General features: G+C 49.3%; 1 protein-coding gene across 3 annotated transcripts in view; it reads right to left on the reverse strand.

Moving 5' to 3' along the window:
- The window catches only part of CCDC73 (coiled-coil domain containing 73), a 410197-nt gene that overhangs the window by 379831 nt on the left and 14973 nt on the right, over positions 1–15393 (reverse strand). For 2 of the 3 annotated variants that reach the window (XM_063944472.1, XM_063944471.1), the window contains exon 2: positions 3708–3854. In XM_063944472.1, coding sequence (XP_063800542.1) covers positions 3708–3842 — 135 coding nt within the window. In that variant the 5' untranslated portion in view covers positions 3843–3854. Of the gene's footprint in view, positions 1–3703; positions 3855–15393 lie in introns of those variants that run through there. The other variant, XM_063944473.1, reaches the window with a different exon arrangement.

The following is a 15393-nucleotide window of genomic DNA, read 5'->3' on the forward strand; positions in this document are numbered from 1 at the left end:
GGCGCCGACTATCTAATCTCAGCGCTGCAAAAAATTGCTAGCGAGCGATCAACTCGGAATGAGGGCCCTTGTGCATGCAAGTGACAGCAATTTGACTGATAACTGCCACAAGTGCAGGGGTGCACTAAATGTCACAGATGTGACAAAGTGGGAGCCAGACCATTTTGCAATAAAGCTCTCTCCTTTATTGAAATCCTCTGGCACACAACTAATAGTTGCAGTGAATCCTAAGTTCCACACAAGAGATGACAATACCTTTCCTCGAGGATTGTCTCAAAATTCTTCCCTATCCTATTCTTCATTTCCACTGATCTCTGAAAATTCGGTCAATCTCTCTATCCCTTGTCCCCTATACCTCTGACTAGAAATAGGTACATTACACAGCATACAGATGGGTGGTCTTCAGGTTGCCGGTGGCTGGGCTCCCGGTGACCACCATACCGGCGCCGGAATCCTGACTGCCGGCATACCGATACCTTTTATTCCTCTTGGGGGTCCACGACCCCCCTGGAGGGAGAATAATAGCGTAGCGCGCCACCATGCCCGCAGCGTGGCGAGCGCAGCGAGCGCAGCAAGTCCGCAAGCGGCTCATTTGCGCTCGCCCAGCTGACGGTATGCCGGTGACTGGGAGTCCGGCGCCAGTATGCTGGTCGCCGGGACCTTGACCGCCGGCAAACCATTCTACACTCCATACAGATACCAGGCTCTTTTGTTTAGGTCAGGTTTCCCTTTTCATTGCCTCTATTCTCTAAGCAGGTTTAATTGATAATCTAGGCCAGATATGTCAAACTAACGGCCTGCGGACCAAACACATGTTTTTGCGGCCCCACAATAGTAACTGAAACCAAGTGGAATGCGGCCCAAACCTTTCGCGTGCACGCACTGCCACTATGTCAACCATCCCGCTGAGAAACTGTATCAAACCCCGATTTACTCCCAACAGCTACGGATGGAGAGGAGAGAGATCCCACGGGTATATAGTCACGAACCTGGCGGTCGGGATACTGGCGGTCAGCATACCGACACCGGGATCCCAGGTGCCAGAATGCAGCAGGGGGCCACTCGTGGAACCCGCAGTGTGGCTAGCGCAGTGAGCCCGCAAAGGGCTTCGTTGCATTTGCCCCCCCCCCCCCCCCCCCCGCCGGCAATCTGTTGTACGGGATCCCGGAGTTGGTATGCTGACCGCCAGGATCCCGACCGCCAGTAAACCATACCTAATGCTTCCCATGTACCACAAGATCTGGGCCGATCACATGACGGGCAATCAGGAAGTCCCGTCCGCAGGTAATAGCCACTCCGGCACCCGCAGCAACAGCAGTGGACACCAGCAGCCGGTCACTAGTTACCAATCCACAGACACATCTGGAGCAGGAGAAGAAATAGGGCTATGGACGAGAGATGCAACCTACATCCAGCAGCTACAGCTCTGCCCGCCCTAGCCTCAAGTGAACGACACTGGTAGAACTATACCTGTGTCACTATACCTGTGCTTGCAGCACCATATTTTAATACCCCATCCATTCCTGAGGAGAGCACAGTACAAAAGCACCCCCCCCACATCTTTTTCTTTCCTGTGCGCGTGCCTTCTCAACGCGTAAGCAGGAGCATCACACCAGTAACATCGCGCTGGCTGCAAGGAAGAGATGCCGTACACCACTGCACACCGATATTGACAGTCCATCCACCTGCCTACGACACAGCCCTCTCAAAATTGCATATAAGACTTTTTCTTTTTCTTGCAGCACACACAAGACTTAGACCTTGATTATTTGGCCCAGTTGGGATTTTGAGTTTGACATGCCTGATCTAGGCTTTGGCGCATTATTGGATTTAGCATACCCATAAATGTATTCTATCGCTGCATGGATCTTGTTTAAACGGGATGCAGTCAATTTACCGACAATCAAAATCCCGACAGTCGAAATCCCGACAGCAATTGACCGACGGTCAAAATCCCGACAAGGTCAAAATCCCGACATGGACAAAATACCGACATTTAAAATACCAACAAGGTCAAAATACCGACAGGTTAAAATGCCGACATGAGTTTTTCATGATTTTTTCATTGAAACCGACTTGTTCATACTTTACATTCCCAGTGGACCTGGAGGGGGGAATATAATAGTGTGCCGAGTGCAGCGAGGCACCGTGCCCGAAGCATGGCGAGCGCAGTGAGGCACCGTGCCCGAATCATGGTGAACGCAGCGAGCCATGCGAGGGGACGCAGTACACTAATATAGTGTCCATGTCAACCTATGTCAACATACACACCAAAAAACAATGAAAAACTCATGTTGGCATTTTAACCTATCGACATTTTACATGTCGGTATTTTGACCTTGTCGGTATTTTAAATGTCGGTATTTTGTCGCTGTCGGGATTTTGATCGTCAGGATTTTGATTGTAGGTATTTCATACCGATCCCGTTTAAACAACAGCGTATAAAGCAGCATTAACCCATACACAAGTAAATGTACTACAAGCATACATTCCTGTAAATAACATCTATATGCAGTGAGTTCTGATGTCATCGCTTCATTAGGAAAACATGTATTACTGTATAAGGAATAACGCACTCTATGTTGTAAATTATTATGGCTGTATATAAAGTCACCTCCCATTATTATAACCTGTAAGCCTACAACCCTATTTTATGTGGCCAAGAATTCATCTGTGACGTCTAATATTCATAAATGCATTATCCCATATACTAAAAGCCTAATGATAAATACTGTGATACGCATTAAGGATTACAGAATACAATCCCCTACACTCGTCTCCACCAGAAATGTTTGAATCTCAGGTAAATGACATGTTATAATTACATGGGAATTTTAGAACCGTTGTGACTGTCACATTGTGACATACTGGGTTGAGACCTACTCAGTGTCGGACTGGGGCATGAAGGGCCCACCGGGGGAATGCAGTGATAGGGGCCCATACATAGGGGTGTGGCCAGCCTACAAAGGGGGTGTGGCCATCCTCCACAGAGGCTTGAAATACACAATAGTTTAGTGCAGTGTAATACAACATATCTACCATGTATGATACAAGTGCACAGTCTGGAACCTGATCCTTAGAGGAAAGAGTGGGCCCTCAGGCAGTGGGGCCTACCGGTGGTTTCCCTGGTACCCCTGTGGGCCAGTCTGACCCTGGACCTACTTTATATTCAGTGGGACTTTAAGCTGACATACAACAGACAGCACTATACAATTTTACTAAAAAGGGAAAAGATATCACACAATAATGTCACGGGTATGGGTCATTAGGTTGACCACACTTAGGTGGACAGTCATTAGGTCGACCACTATTGGTTGACATGCAGTAGGACGACATGGCCACTAGGTCGACATGGAAAAATGTCAACATGAGTTTTTTGACTGTTTTTGTTGTCGTTTTCTTCGTAAAGTGACGGGGAACCCCAATTAGTGCACCGTGTCCCCTCGCATTCAGGCACGGTGCCTCACTCCGCTATCGCTGCGCTCGGCACAGGTTACCGTTCCCAACTGTAGTCCACGTGGATTGTAAAGTATAAAAAATTTTAAAAAAATGGAAACAATTTGAAAAACATCATGTCGACCTTTTTCCATGTCGACCTAGTACGTGTCATGTCGACCCATTGATTACGTCGACCTATTGACCACGTCGGCCTAATACATGTCGACCAATAGTGGTCGACCTAATGACCGTATCCCAATGTCACCTACTCGCCCCATTCGTAGTTCTTCCACAGCTTCGAGCAAATGAGTTCTAAACTCAAAGAGCTGGATAGGAAGTAGAGTTTCCGATGGCACGTTCAAGGGATAAGAAGTGTTCTCTATCTCCATTTCTTCTTTATCCATTACTAAGCAGGCCTGAAAAATGCCAGATAAGAATTGTGTTATCCAGATTGCATATGCATACCTTAACACAGCATCAGCTTATACTTAAACATTTAATTTTATATAGTATAGCACACAGAACAGAACAATATTTATACTGTACTTCAGTAACTCTAATGTCCAAGTGGACAAATAGGTTTTTTTATTATTATTATTATTATTATTATTATTATTCAAAAGGACACGCTCAAGAAAAATAAGATTTTAAACCTACCGGTAAATCTTTTTCTCCTAGTCCGTAGAGGATGCTGGGGACTCCGTAAGGACCATGGGGTATAGACAGGCTCCGCAGGAGACATGGGCACTCTAAAGACTTTAGAATGGGTGTGCACTGGCTCCTCCCTTTATGCCCCTCCTCCAGACCTCAGTTAGAGAAACTGTGCCCAGAGGAGACGGACAGTACGAGGAAAGGATTTTTGTTAATCCAAGGGCAAGATTCATACCAGCCCACACCATCCACACCGCATAACATGGAATATACGAATCAGTTAACAGTATGAAACAAAACAGCATCAGCCCGAGACTGATCAAAACTGTAACATAACCCTTATGTAAGCCAAAACTATATACAAGTCTTGCAGAATTTAGTCCGCACTGGGACAGGCGCCCAGCATCCTCTACGGACTAGGAGAAAAAGATTTACCGGTAGGTTTAAAATCTTATTTTCTCTTACGTCCTAGAGGATGCTGGGGACTCCGTAAGGACCATGGGGATTATACCAAAGCTCCAGACCGGGCGGGAAAGTGCGGATGACTCTGCAGCACCGATTGAGCAAACATGAGGTCCTCGTCAGCCAAGGTATCAAACTTGTAGAATGTAGCAAAAGTGTTTGAACCCGACCAAGTAGCCGCTCGGCAAAGTTGCAATGCCGAGACACCTCGGGCAGCCGCCCAAGAAGAGCCCACCTTCCTAGTGGAATGGGCCTTTACCGAACTTGGTACCGGCAATCCAGCTGTAGAATGAGCCTGCTGAATCGTGTTACAGATCCAGCGGGCAATAGTCTGCTTAGAAGCAGGGGCGCCAACCTTGTTGGCAGCATACAAGACAAACAGTGCCTCTGTTTTCCTAATCCGAGCCGTCCTGGCTACATAAACTTTTAAGGCCTGGACTACATCAAGAGACTTGGAATCCTCCAAGTCCCCCGTAGCCACAGGCACCACAATAGGTTGGTTCATATGAAACGGTGAAGCCACCTTAGGCAGAAATTGAGGACGAGTCTTCAACTCTGCTCTATCTACATGGAAAATCAGATAGGGGCTCTTGTGAGACAAAGCCGCCAATTCGGACACCCGCCTCGCAGATGCCAAGGCTAACAACATGACCACTTTCCAAGTGAGAAATTTCAACTCCACTGTTTGAAGAGGTTCAAACCAGTGTGACTTAAGGAACTGTAACACCACATTAAGGTCCCATGGTGCCACTGGGGGCACAAAAGGAGGCTGGATGTGCAGCACTCCCTTTACAAAAGTCTGGACTTCTGGGAGAGAAGCCAATTCCTTCTGAAAGAATATAGATAGGGCCGAAATCTGTACCTTAATGGAGCCTAACTTCAGGCCCATATCCACTCCTGTCTGTAAAAAGTGGAGAAAACAGCCAAGGTGGAAATCTTCCGTAGGAGCATTCTTGGCTTCACACCAAGAAACATACTTCCACCAGATACGGTGATAATGTTTCGCCGTCACCTCCTTCCTAGCCCTTATCAGAGATGGGATGACTTCTTCCGGAATACCTTTTCCAGCTAAGATTCGGTGTTCAACCGCCATGCCGTCAAACGTAACCGCGGTAAGTCTTGGAACACACAGGGCCCCTGCTGCAACAGGTACTCCCTGAAAGGAAGAGGCCATGGATCTTCTGTGAGCATCTCCTGAAGATCTGAATACCAGGCCCTTCGAGGCCAATCTGGAACAATGAATATTGTCTGCACTCTCTTTCTTCTTATGATTCTCAATATTTTGGAGATGAGAGGAAGAGGAAGTAATACATAGACCGACTGAAACACCCATGGTGTCACCAGGGCGTCTACCGCTACTGCCTGAGGGTCCCTTGACCTGGCACAATACCTCCGAAGCTTCTTGTTGAGGCGTGACGCCATCATGTCTATTTGAGGAAGTCCCCAAAGACTTGTTATCTCTGCAAAGACTTCTTGATGAAGTCTCCACTCTCCTGGATGGAGATCGTGTCTGCTGCGGAAGTCTGCTTCCCAGTTGTCCACTCCCGGAATGAAGACTGCTGACAGAGCGCTTACGTGATTTTCCGTCCAGCGCAGAATCCGTGTAGCTTCCGCCATTGCCACTCTGCTCTTTGTCCCGGCCTTGGCGGTTTACATGAGCCACGGCTGTGACGTTGTCTGATTGAATCAGAACCGGTAGGTCGCGAAGAAGATTCTCCGCTTGTCGTAGGCCGTTGTATATGGCCCTTAATTCCAGTATGTTGATGTGCAGACAAGCCTCCTGGCTTGACCATGTTCCCTGAAAATGTCTTCCTTGTGTGACTGCTGCCCATCCTCAGAGGCTCGCGTCCGTGGTCACCAGAACCCAGTCTTGAATGCCGAACCTGCGACCCTCTAGAAGATGAGCACTCTGCAGCCACCACAGGAGAGACACCCTGGCCCTGGGGGACAGGCTTATTTTCTGATGAATTTGAAGATGGGACCCGGACCACTTGTCCAGAAGGTCCCACTGAAATGTCCTCGCATGAAACCTGCCGAAGGGGATGGCCTCGTAGGTTGCCACCATTTTTCCCAGTACTCGAGTGCATTGATGGACTGACACTCTTTTCGGTTTTAACAGGTCTCTGACCATGTTCTGGAGTTCCTGGGCTTTTTCCATCGGGAGAAAAACCCTCTTTTGTTCCGTGTCCAGAATCATGCCTTCGAAAGATAGCTGAGTCGTTGGAACCAACTGCGACTTTGGTAGATTCAGAATCCAGCCATGGTGCTGCAGCACTCTCAGGGAGAGCGACACGCTTTTCAGCAACTGATCTCTCGATCTCGCTTTTATCAGGAGATCGTCCAAGTATGGGATAATTGTGACTCCCTACCTGCGCAGGAGCACCATCATTTCCGCCATTACCTTGGTGAAAATCCTCGGGGCCGTGGAAAGCCCAAACGGCAACGTCTGAAACTGGTAATGACAGTCCTGTACAGCGAATCTCAGGTACGCCTGATGAGGGGGATATATGGGGACATGAAGGTATGCATCCTTTATGTCTAGTGACACCATAAAATCCCCCCCTTCCAGGCTGGAGATAACTGCCCGGAGCGATTCCATCTTGAATATGAACTTTTTCAAGTACAGGTTTAGGGATTTTAAATTTAGAATGGGTCTGACCGAGCCATACGGTTTCGGGACCACAAATAGGGTTGAATAGTACCCCTTCCCCGTTGAACTAGGGGAACCTCGACAACCACTTGTTGTTGACACAGTTTTTGGATTGCAGCTAAAACTATCTCCCTTTCTGGGGAAGAAGCTGGTAAAGCCGATTTGAAAAACCGGCGAGGAGGCGCGTCTTTGAATTCCAGCTTGTAGCCTTGGGATACAATTTCCATTGCCCAAGGATCCACGTCTGACTGAACCCAGACGTGGCTGAAGAGTCGAAGACGTGCCCCCACCGGCGAGGACTCCCTCAGAGGAGCCCCAGCGTCATGCGGTGGATTTAGTAGAAGCCGGGGAGGACTTCTGCTCCTGGGAACTAGCCATAGCAGGCATTCTTTTCCCTCTACCCTTACCTCTGGCGAGGAAGGAAGAGCCCCGACCTCTCCTAGACTTATGCGACCGAAAGGACTGCATCTGATATTGTGGTGTTTTCTTTTGCTGCGGGGGAACATAAGGTAAAAAATAAGATTTTACTCACAGGTAAATCTATTTCTCGTAGTCCGTAGTGGATGCTGGGGACTCCGTAAGGACCATGGGGAATAGACGGCTCCGCAGGAGACTGGGCACATCTAAGAAAGATTTAGGACTATCTGGTGTGCACTGGCTCCTCCCCCTATGACCCTCCTCCAAGCCTCAGTTAGGAACTGTGCCCGGAAGAGCTGACACAATAAGGAAGGATTTTTGAATCCCGGGTAAGACTCATACCAGCCACACCAATCACACCATATAACACGTGATAGGAACCCCGGTTAACAGTATGATAACAAATGGAGCCTCTGAAGAGATGGCTCACAACAAAACCCGATTTTTGTAACAATAACTATGTACAGGTATTGCAGACAATCCGCACTTGGGATGGGCGCCCAGCATCCACTACGGACTACGAGAAATAGATTTACCGGTGAGTAAAATCTTATTTTCTCTGACGTCCTAGTGGATGCTGGGGACTCCGTAAGGACCATGGGGATTATACCAAAGCTCCCAAACGGGCGGGAAAGTGCGGATGACTCTGCAGCACCGAATGAGAGAATTCCAGGTCCTCCTCAGCCAGGGTATCAAATTTGTAGAATTTTGCAAACGTGTTTGCCCCCGACCAAGTAGCTGCTCGGCAAAGTTGTAAAGCCGAGACCCCTCGGGCAGCCGCCCAAGATGAGCCCCCTTCCGTGTGGAATGGGCTTTTACAGATTTAGGCTGCGGTAAGCCTACCGCAGAATGCGCCAGCTGAATAGTGCTACAAATCCAGCGCGCAATAGGCTGCTTAGAAGCAGGAGCACCCAGCTTGGTGGGTGCATACAGGATAAACAGCGAGTCAGTCTTTCTGACTCCAGCCATCCTGGAAATATAAATTTTTAGGGCCCTGACTGCGTCCAGCAACTTGGAATCCTCCAAGTCCCTAGTAGCCGCAGGCACCACAATAGGTTGGTTCAAGTGAAAAGCTGAGACCACCTTTGGGAGAAACTGAGGACGAGTCCTCAATTCCGCCCTATCCATATGGAAAATCAGATAAGGGCTTTTACAAGACAAAGCCGCCAATTCTGAAACCCGCCTGGCCGACGCCAAGGCCAACAGCATGACCACTTTCCACGTGAGATATTTTAAATCCACAGTCTTAAGTGGTTCGAACCAATGTGATTTCAGGAATGCCAAAACCACATTGAGATCCCAAGGTGCCACTGGGGGCACAAAAGGAGGCTGAATATGCAGTACTCCTTTGACAAAAGTCTGAACTTCGGGCAGTGAAGCCAGTTCTTTTTGGAAGAAAATCGACAGAGCCGAAATCTGGACCTTTATGGACCCCAATTTGAGGCCCAATGTCACCCCTGCTTGCAGGAAGTGCAGGAATCGACCCAGTTGAAATTCCTCCGTCGGGGCCTTCATGGCCTCACACCAAGCAACATATTTTCGCTAAATGCGGTGATAATGTCTTGCGGTGACATCCTTCCTGGCTTTGATCAGGGTAGGGATGACTTCCTCCGCAATACCCTTTTCCTTCAGGATCCGGTGTTCAACCGCCATGCCGTCAAACGCAGCCACGGTAAGTCTTGGAACAGACAGGGTCCCTGCTGCAGCAGGTCTTGTCTGAGCGGCAGAGGCCAAGGGTCCTCTGTAAGCATCTCTTGAAGTTCCGGGTACCAAGCTCTTCTTGGCCAATCCGGAACCACGAGTATGGTTTTCACTCCTCACCTTCTTATTATTCTCAGTACGTTGGGTATGAGAGGTAGAGGAGGAAACACATAAACCGACTGGTACACCCATGGTGTCACTAGAGCGTCCACCGCTATCGCCTGAGGGTCTCTTGACCGGGCGCTATATCTTTTCAACTTCTTGTTGAGGCGGGACGCCATAATGTCTACCTGTGGTTTTTCCCACCGGTTGACCAGCATTTGGAAGACTTCTGGATGAAGTCCCCATTCTCCCGGGTGGAGGTCGTGCCTGCTGAGGAAGTCTGCTTCCCAGTTGTCCACTCCCGGAATGAACACTGCCGTCAGTGCTAACACAGGATTCTCTGCCCATCTGAGAATCCTTGTGGCTTCTGCCATCGCCATCCTGCTTCTCGTGCCGCCCTGTCTGTTTACATGGGCGACCGCCGTGATGTTGTCTGACTGGATCAGTACCGGCTGGTTTTGAAGCAGGGGTCTTGCCTGGCTTAGGGCATTGTAAATGGCCCTTAACTCCAGGATATTTATGTGAAGAGAAATCTCCTGATTTGACCACAGTCCTTGGAAATTTCTTCCCTTTGTGACTGCCCCCCAGCCCCGAAGGCTGGCATCCATGGTCACCAGGACCCAGTCCTGTATTCCGAATCTGCGGCCCTCTAGTAGATGAGCCCTCTGCAGCCACCACAGCAGCGACACCCTGGTTCTGGCCGATAGGGTTATCCGCTGTTGCATCTGGAGATGGGACCCGGACCATTTGTCCAACAGGTCCCACTGGAACGTCCTTGCATGGAACCTTCCGAATGGAATTGCTTCGTACGAAGCTACCATTTTTCCCAGGACTCGTGTGCATTGATGTACCGACACTTTTCCTGGTTTTAGAATGTCTCTGACCAGAGATGACAATTCCTCGGCTTTTTCCAGTGGAAGAAACACTCTTTTCTGGTCTGTGTCCAGAATCATTCCCAGGAACAGAAGACGTGTCGTCGGGACCAGCTGTGACTTTGGAATGTTTAGAATCCAGCCGTGCTGTTGTAGCACTTCCTGAGAAAGTGCCACCCCCACTATCAACTGTTCTTTGGACCTCGCCTTTATCAGGAGATCGTCCAAGTACGGGATAATTAAAACTCCCTTCTTGCGAAGGAGTATCATCATTTCGGCCATTACCTTGGTAAAGACCCTCGGTGCCGTGGATAACCCGAACGGCAGCGTCTGGAACTGATAGTGACAGTCCTGTACCACAAATCTGAGGTACTCCTGGTGCGGAGGGTAAATGGGGACATGCAGGTACGGATCCTTGATGTCCAGGGATACCATGTAATCCCCCTCCTCCAGGCTCGCAATAACCGCCCTGAGCGATTCCATCTTGAACTTGAACCTTTTGATATAAGTGTTCAAGGTTTTTAAATTTAAGATGGGTCTCACCGAACCGTCCGGTTTCGGTACCACAAACATTGTGGAGTAGTAACCCTTTCCTTGCTGAAGGAGGGGTACCTTGACGATCACTTTCTGTGAATACAGTTTTTGAATAGCCACCAACACTGCCTCCCTGGCAGAGGGAGTTGCCGGCAAGGCAGATTTTAGGAAACGGCGGGGGGGGAGACGTCTCGAATTCCAGCCTGTACCCCTGAGATACTACTTGAAGGACCCAGGGATCCACTTGTGAGAGAGCCCACTGTGTGCTGAAAAACCTGAGACGTGCCCCCACCGTTCCCGATTCCGCCTGAGCAGCCCCAGCGTCATGCTGTGGACTTACCGGACGCAGGGGAGGACTTCTGCTCCTGGGAACTAGCTGTGTGCTGCAGCTTTTTCCCCCTTCCTCTGCCCCTCGGCAGAAAGGATGAGCCTCTAGCCCGCTTATTTTTCTGGGTCCGAAAGGACTGTACCTGATAATACGGTTCTTTCTTTTGCTGTGGGGTAGCCTGTGGCAAAAAAGTCGATTTCCCAGCAGTAGCTGTGGAAACGAGGTCTGAAAGACCTTCCCCAAAAAGTTCCACCCCTTTATAGGGTAAAACTTCCATGTGCCGCTTGGAGTCGGCATCACCTGACCATTGCCTAGTCCATAACCCCCGTCTGGCGGCAATGGACATAGCGCTTATTTTTTATGCCAGCCGGCAAATATCCCTCTGTGCATCACGCATGTATAAGACCGCGTCTTTTATATGGTCAATCGTTAGCAAAATATTGTCCCTATCCATGGTATCAATGTTTTCCGACAGGGAGTCTGACCACGCCGCAGCAGCACTGCACATCCAAGCTGATGCAATAGCGGGTCTCAATATAATGCCAGTGTGTGTGTATATAGCTTTTAGGGTACTTTCCAGCTTTCTATCAGCAGGTTCTTTTAGGGCGGCCGTATCCGGAGACGGTAGTGCCACCTTCTTTGATAAGCGTGTCAATGCTTTATCTACCCTAGGGGGTGTTTCCCAGCGTGACCTATCCTCTGGCGGGAAAGGGTACGCAGCCATTAACCGTTTAGAAATGATCAATTTCTTATCTGGGAAAGTCCACGCTTCCTCACACACCTCATTTAATTCGTCAGATGCAGGAAAAAATAAGAATTTACTTACCGATAATTCTATTTCTCATAGTCCGTAGTGGATGCTGGGGACTCCGTAAGGACCATGGGGAATAGCGGCTCCGCAGGAGACTGGGCACATCTAAAGAAAGCTTTAGGACTATCTGGTGTGCACTGGCTCCTCCCCCTATGACCCTCCTCCAAGCCTCAGTTAGGATACTGTGCCCGGACGAGCGTACACAATAAGGAAGGATTTTGAATCCCGGGTAAGACTCATACCAGCCACACCAATCACACCGTACAACTTGTGATCTGAACCCAGTTAACAGCATGATAACAGAGGAGCCTCTAGAAAAGATGGCTCACTACAGCAATAACCCGATTTTTTGGTAACAATAACTATGTACCAGTATTGCAGACAATCCGCACTTGGGATGGGCGCCCAGCATCCACTACGGACTATGAGAAATAGAATTATCGGTAAGTAAATTCTTATTTTCTCTAACGTCCTAAGTGGATGCTGGGGACTCCGTAAGGACCATGGGGATTATACCAAAGCTCCCAAACGGGCGGGAGAGTGCGGATAACTCTGCAGCACCAAATGAGAGAACTCCAGGTCCTCCTCAGCCAGGATATCAATTTTGTAGAATTTTACAAACGTATTTGCTCCTGACCAAGTAGCTGCTCGGCAAAGTTGTAAAGCCGAGACCCCTCGGGCAGCCTCCCAAGATGAGCCCACCTTCCTTGTGGAGTGGGCATTTACAGATTTTTGGCTGTGGCAGACCTGCCACAGAATGTGCAAGCTGAATTGTACTACAAATCCAACGAGCAATAGTCTGCTTAGAAGCAGGAGCACCCAGCTTGTTGGGTGCATACAGGATAAACAGCGAGTCAGTTTTCTGACTCCAGCCGTCCTGGAAACATATATTTTCAGGGCCCTGACAACGTCTAGCAACTTGGAGTCCTCCAAGTCCCTAGTAGCCGCAGGCACCACAATAGGTTGGTTCAGGTGAAACGCTGAAACCACCTTAGGGAGAAACTGAGGACGAGTCCTCAATTCCGCCCTGTCCGAATGGAAAATCAGATAAGGGCTTTTACAGGATAAAGCCGCCAATTCTGACACGCGCCTGGCCCAGGCCAGGGCCAACAGCATGACCACTTTCCATGTGAGATATTTTAACTCCACAGATTTAAGTGGTTCAAACCAATGTGACTTTTGGAACCCAAAACTACATTAAGATCCCAAAGTGCCACTGGAGGCACAAAAGGAGGCTGTATATGCAGTACCCCTTTTACAAACGTCTGAACTTCAGGGACTGAAGCTAGTTCTTTTTGGAAGAAAATTGACAGGGCCGAAATTTGAACCTTAATGGACCCCAATTTCAGGCCCATAGACACTCCTGTTTGCAGGAAATGTAGGAATCGACCCAGTTGAATTTCCTCCGTCGGGCCTTACTGGCCTCGCACCACGCAACATATTTTCGCCAATTGCGGTGATAATGTTTTTGCGGTTACATCCTTCCTGGCTTTGATCAGGATAGGGATGACTTCATCCGGAGCAGGTCCCTTCTTAGAGGTAGAGGCCACGGATCCTCCGTGAGCATCTCTTGAAGTTCCGGTTACCAAGTCCTTCTTGGCCAATCCGGAGCCACGAATATAGTGCTTACTCCTCTCCATCTTATCAATCTCAGTACCTTGGGTATGAGAGGCAGAGGAGGGAACACATACCCTGACTGGTACACCCACGGTGTTACCAGAGCGTCTACAGCTATTGCCTGAGGGTCCCTGGACCTGGCGCAATACCTGTCGAGTTTTTCCCAACGATTTATAATCATGTGGAAGACTTCTGGATGAAGTCCCCACTCTCCCGGGTGGAGGTCGTGCTGAGGAAGTCTGCTTCCCAGTTGTCCACTCCCGGAATGAATACTGCCGACAGTGCTATCACATGATTTTCCGCCCAGCGAAGAATCCTTGCAGCTTCTGCCATTGCCCTCCTGCTTCTTGTGCCACCCTGTCTGTTTACGTGGGTGACTGCCGTGATGTTGTCCGACTGGATCAACACCGGCTGACCTTGAAGCAGAGGTCTTGCTAAGCTTAGAGCATTGTAAATGTCCCTTAGCTTCAGGATATTTATGTGAAGTGATGTCTCCAGGCTTGACCATAAGCCCTGGATATTCCTTCCCTGTGTGACTGCTCCCCAGCCTCGCAGGCTGGCATCCGTGGTCACCAGGACCCAGTCCTGAATGCCGAATCTGCAGCCCTCTAGAAAATGAGCACTCTGCAACCACCACAGGAGGGACACCCTTGTCCTTGGTGACAGGGTTATCCGCTGATGCATCTGAAGATGCGACCCGGACCATTTGTCCAGCAGGTCCCACTGGAAAGTTCTTGCGTGGAATCTGCCGAATGGGATTGCTTCGTAGGAAACCACCATTTTACCCAGAACCCTTGTGCATTGATGCACTGAGACTTGGCTCGGTTTTAGGAGGTTCCTGACTAGCTCGGATAACTCCCTGGCTTTCTCCTCCGGGAGAAACACCTTTTTCTGGACTGTGTCCAGGATCATCCCTAGGAACAGAAGACAAGTCGTCGGAACCAGCTGCGATTTTGGAATATTGAGAATCCAATCGTGCTGCCGCAACACTACCTGAGATAGTGCTACCCCGACCTCCAACTGTTCCCTGGATCTTACCCTTATCAGGGAATTGTCCAAGTAAGGGATAACTAAAATTCCCTTCCTTCGAAGGAATATCATCATTTCGGCCATTACCTTGGTAAAGACCCGGGGTGCCGTGGACCATCCATACGGCAGCGTCTGAACTGATAGTGACAGTTCTGTACCATAAACCTGAGGTACCCTTGGTGAGAAGGGTAAATTTTGACATGAAGGTAAGCATCCTTGATGTCCCGAGACATCATGTAGTCCCCTTCTTCCAGGTTCGCAATCACTGCTCTGAGTGACTCAATCTTGAATTTGAACCTCTGTATGTAAGTGTTCAAAGATTTTAGATTTAGAATCGGTCTCACCGAGCCGTCCGGCTTCGGTACCACAACAGTGTGGAATAATACCCCGTTCCCTGTTGCAGGAGGGGTATCTTGATTATCACCTGCTGGGAATACAGCTTGTGAATGGCTTCCAAAACTGTCTCCCTGTCAGAAGGAGACATCGGTAAAGCCGACTTTAGGAAACGGCGAGGGGGAGACGTCTCGAATTCTAATTTGTACCCCTGAGATATCACCTGAAGGATCCAGGGGTCTACTTGCGAGTGAGCCCACTGCGCGCTGAAATTCATTGAGACGGGCCCCCCACCGTGCCTGATTCTGCTTGTAAAGCCCCAGCGTATACTGAGGGCTTGGCAGAGGCGGGAGAGGGTTTCTGTTCCTGGGAACTGGCTGATTTCTGCAGCCTTTTTCCTCTCCCTCTGTCACGGGGCAGAAATTAGGAACCTTTTGCCCGCTTGTCC

This window comes from Pseudophryne corroboree, chromosome 11 (genome assembly GCF_028390025.1).
Source record: "Pseudophryne corroboree isolate aPseCor3 chromosome 11, aPseCor3.hap2, whole genome shotgun sequence".
Classification (NCBI taxonomy): Eukaryota; Metazoa; Chordata; class Amphibia; order Anura; family Myobatrachidae; genus Pseudophryne; species Pseudophryne corroboree.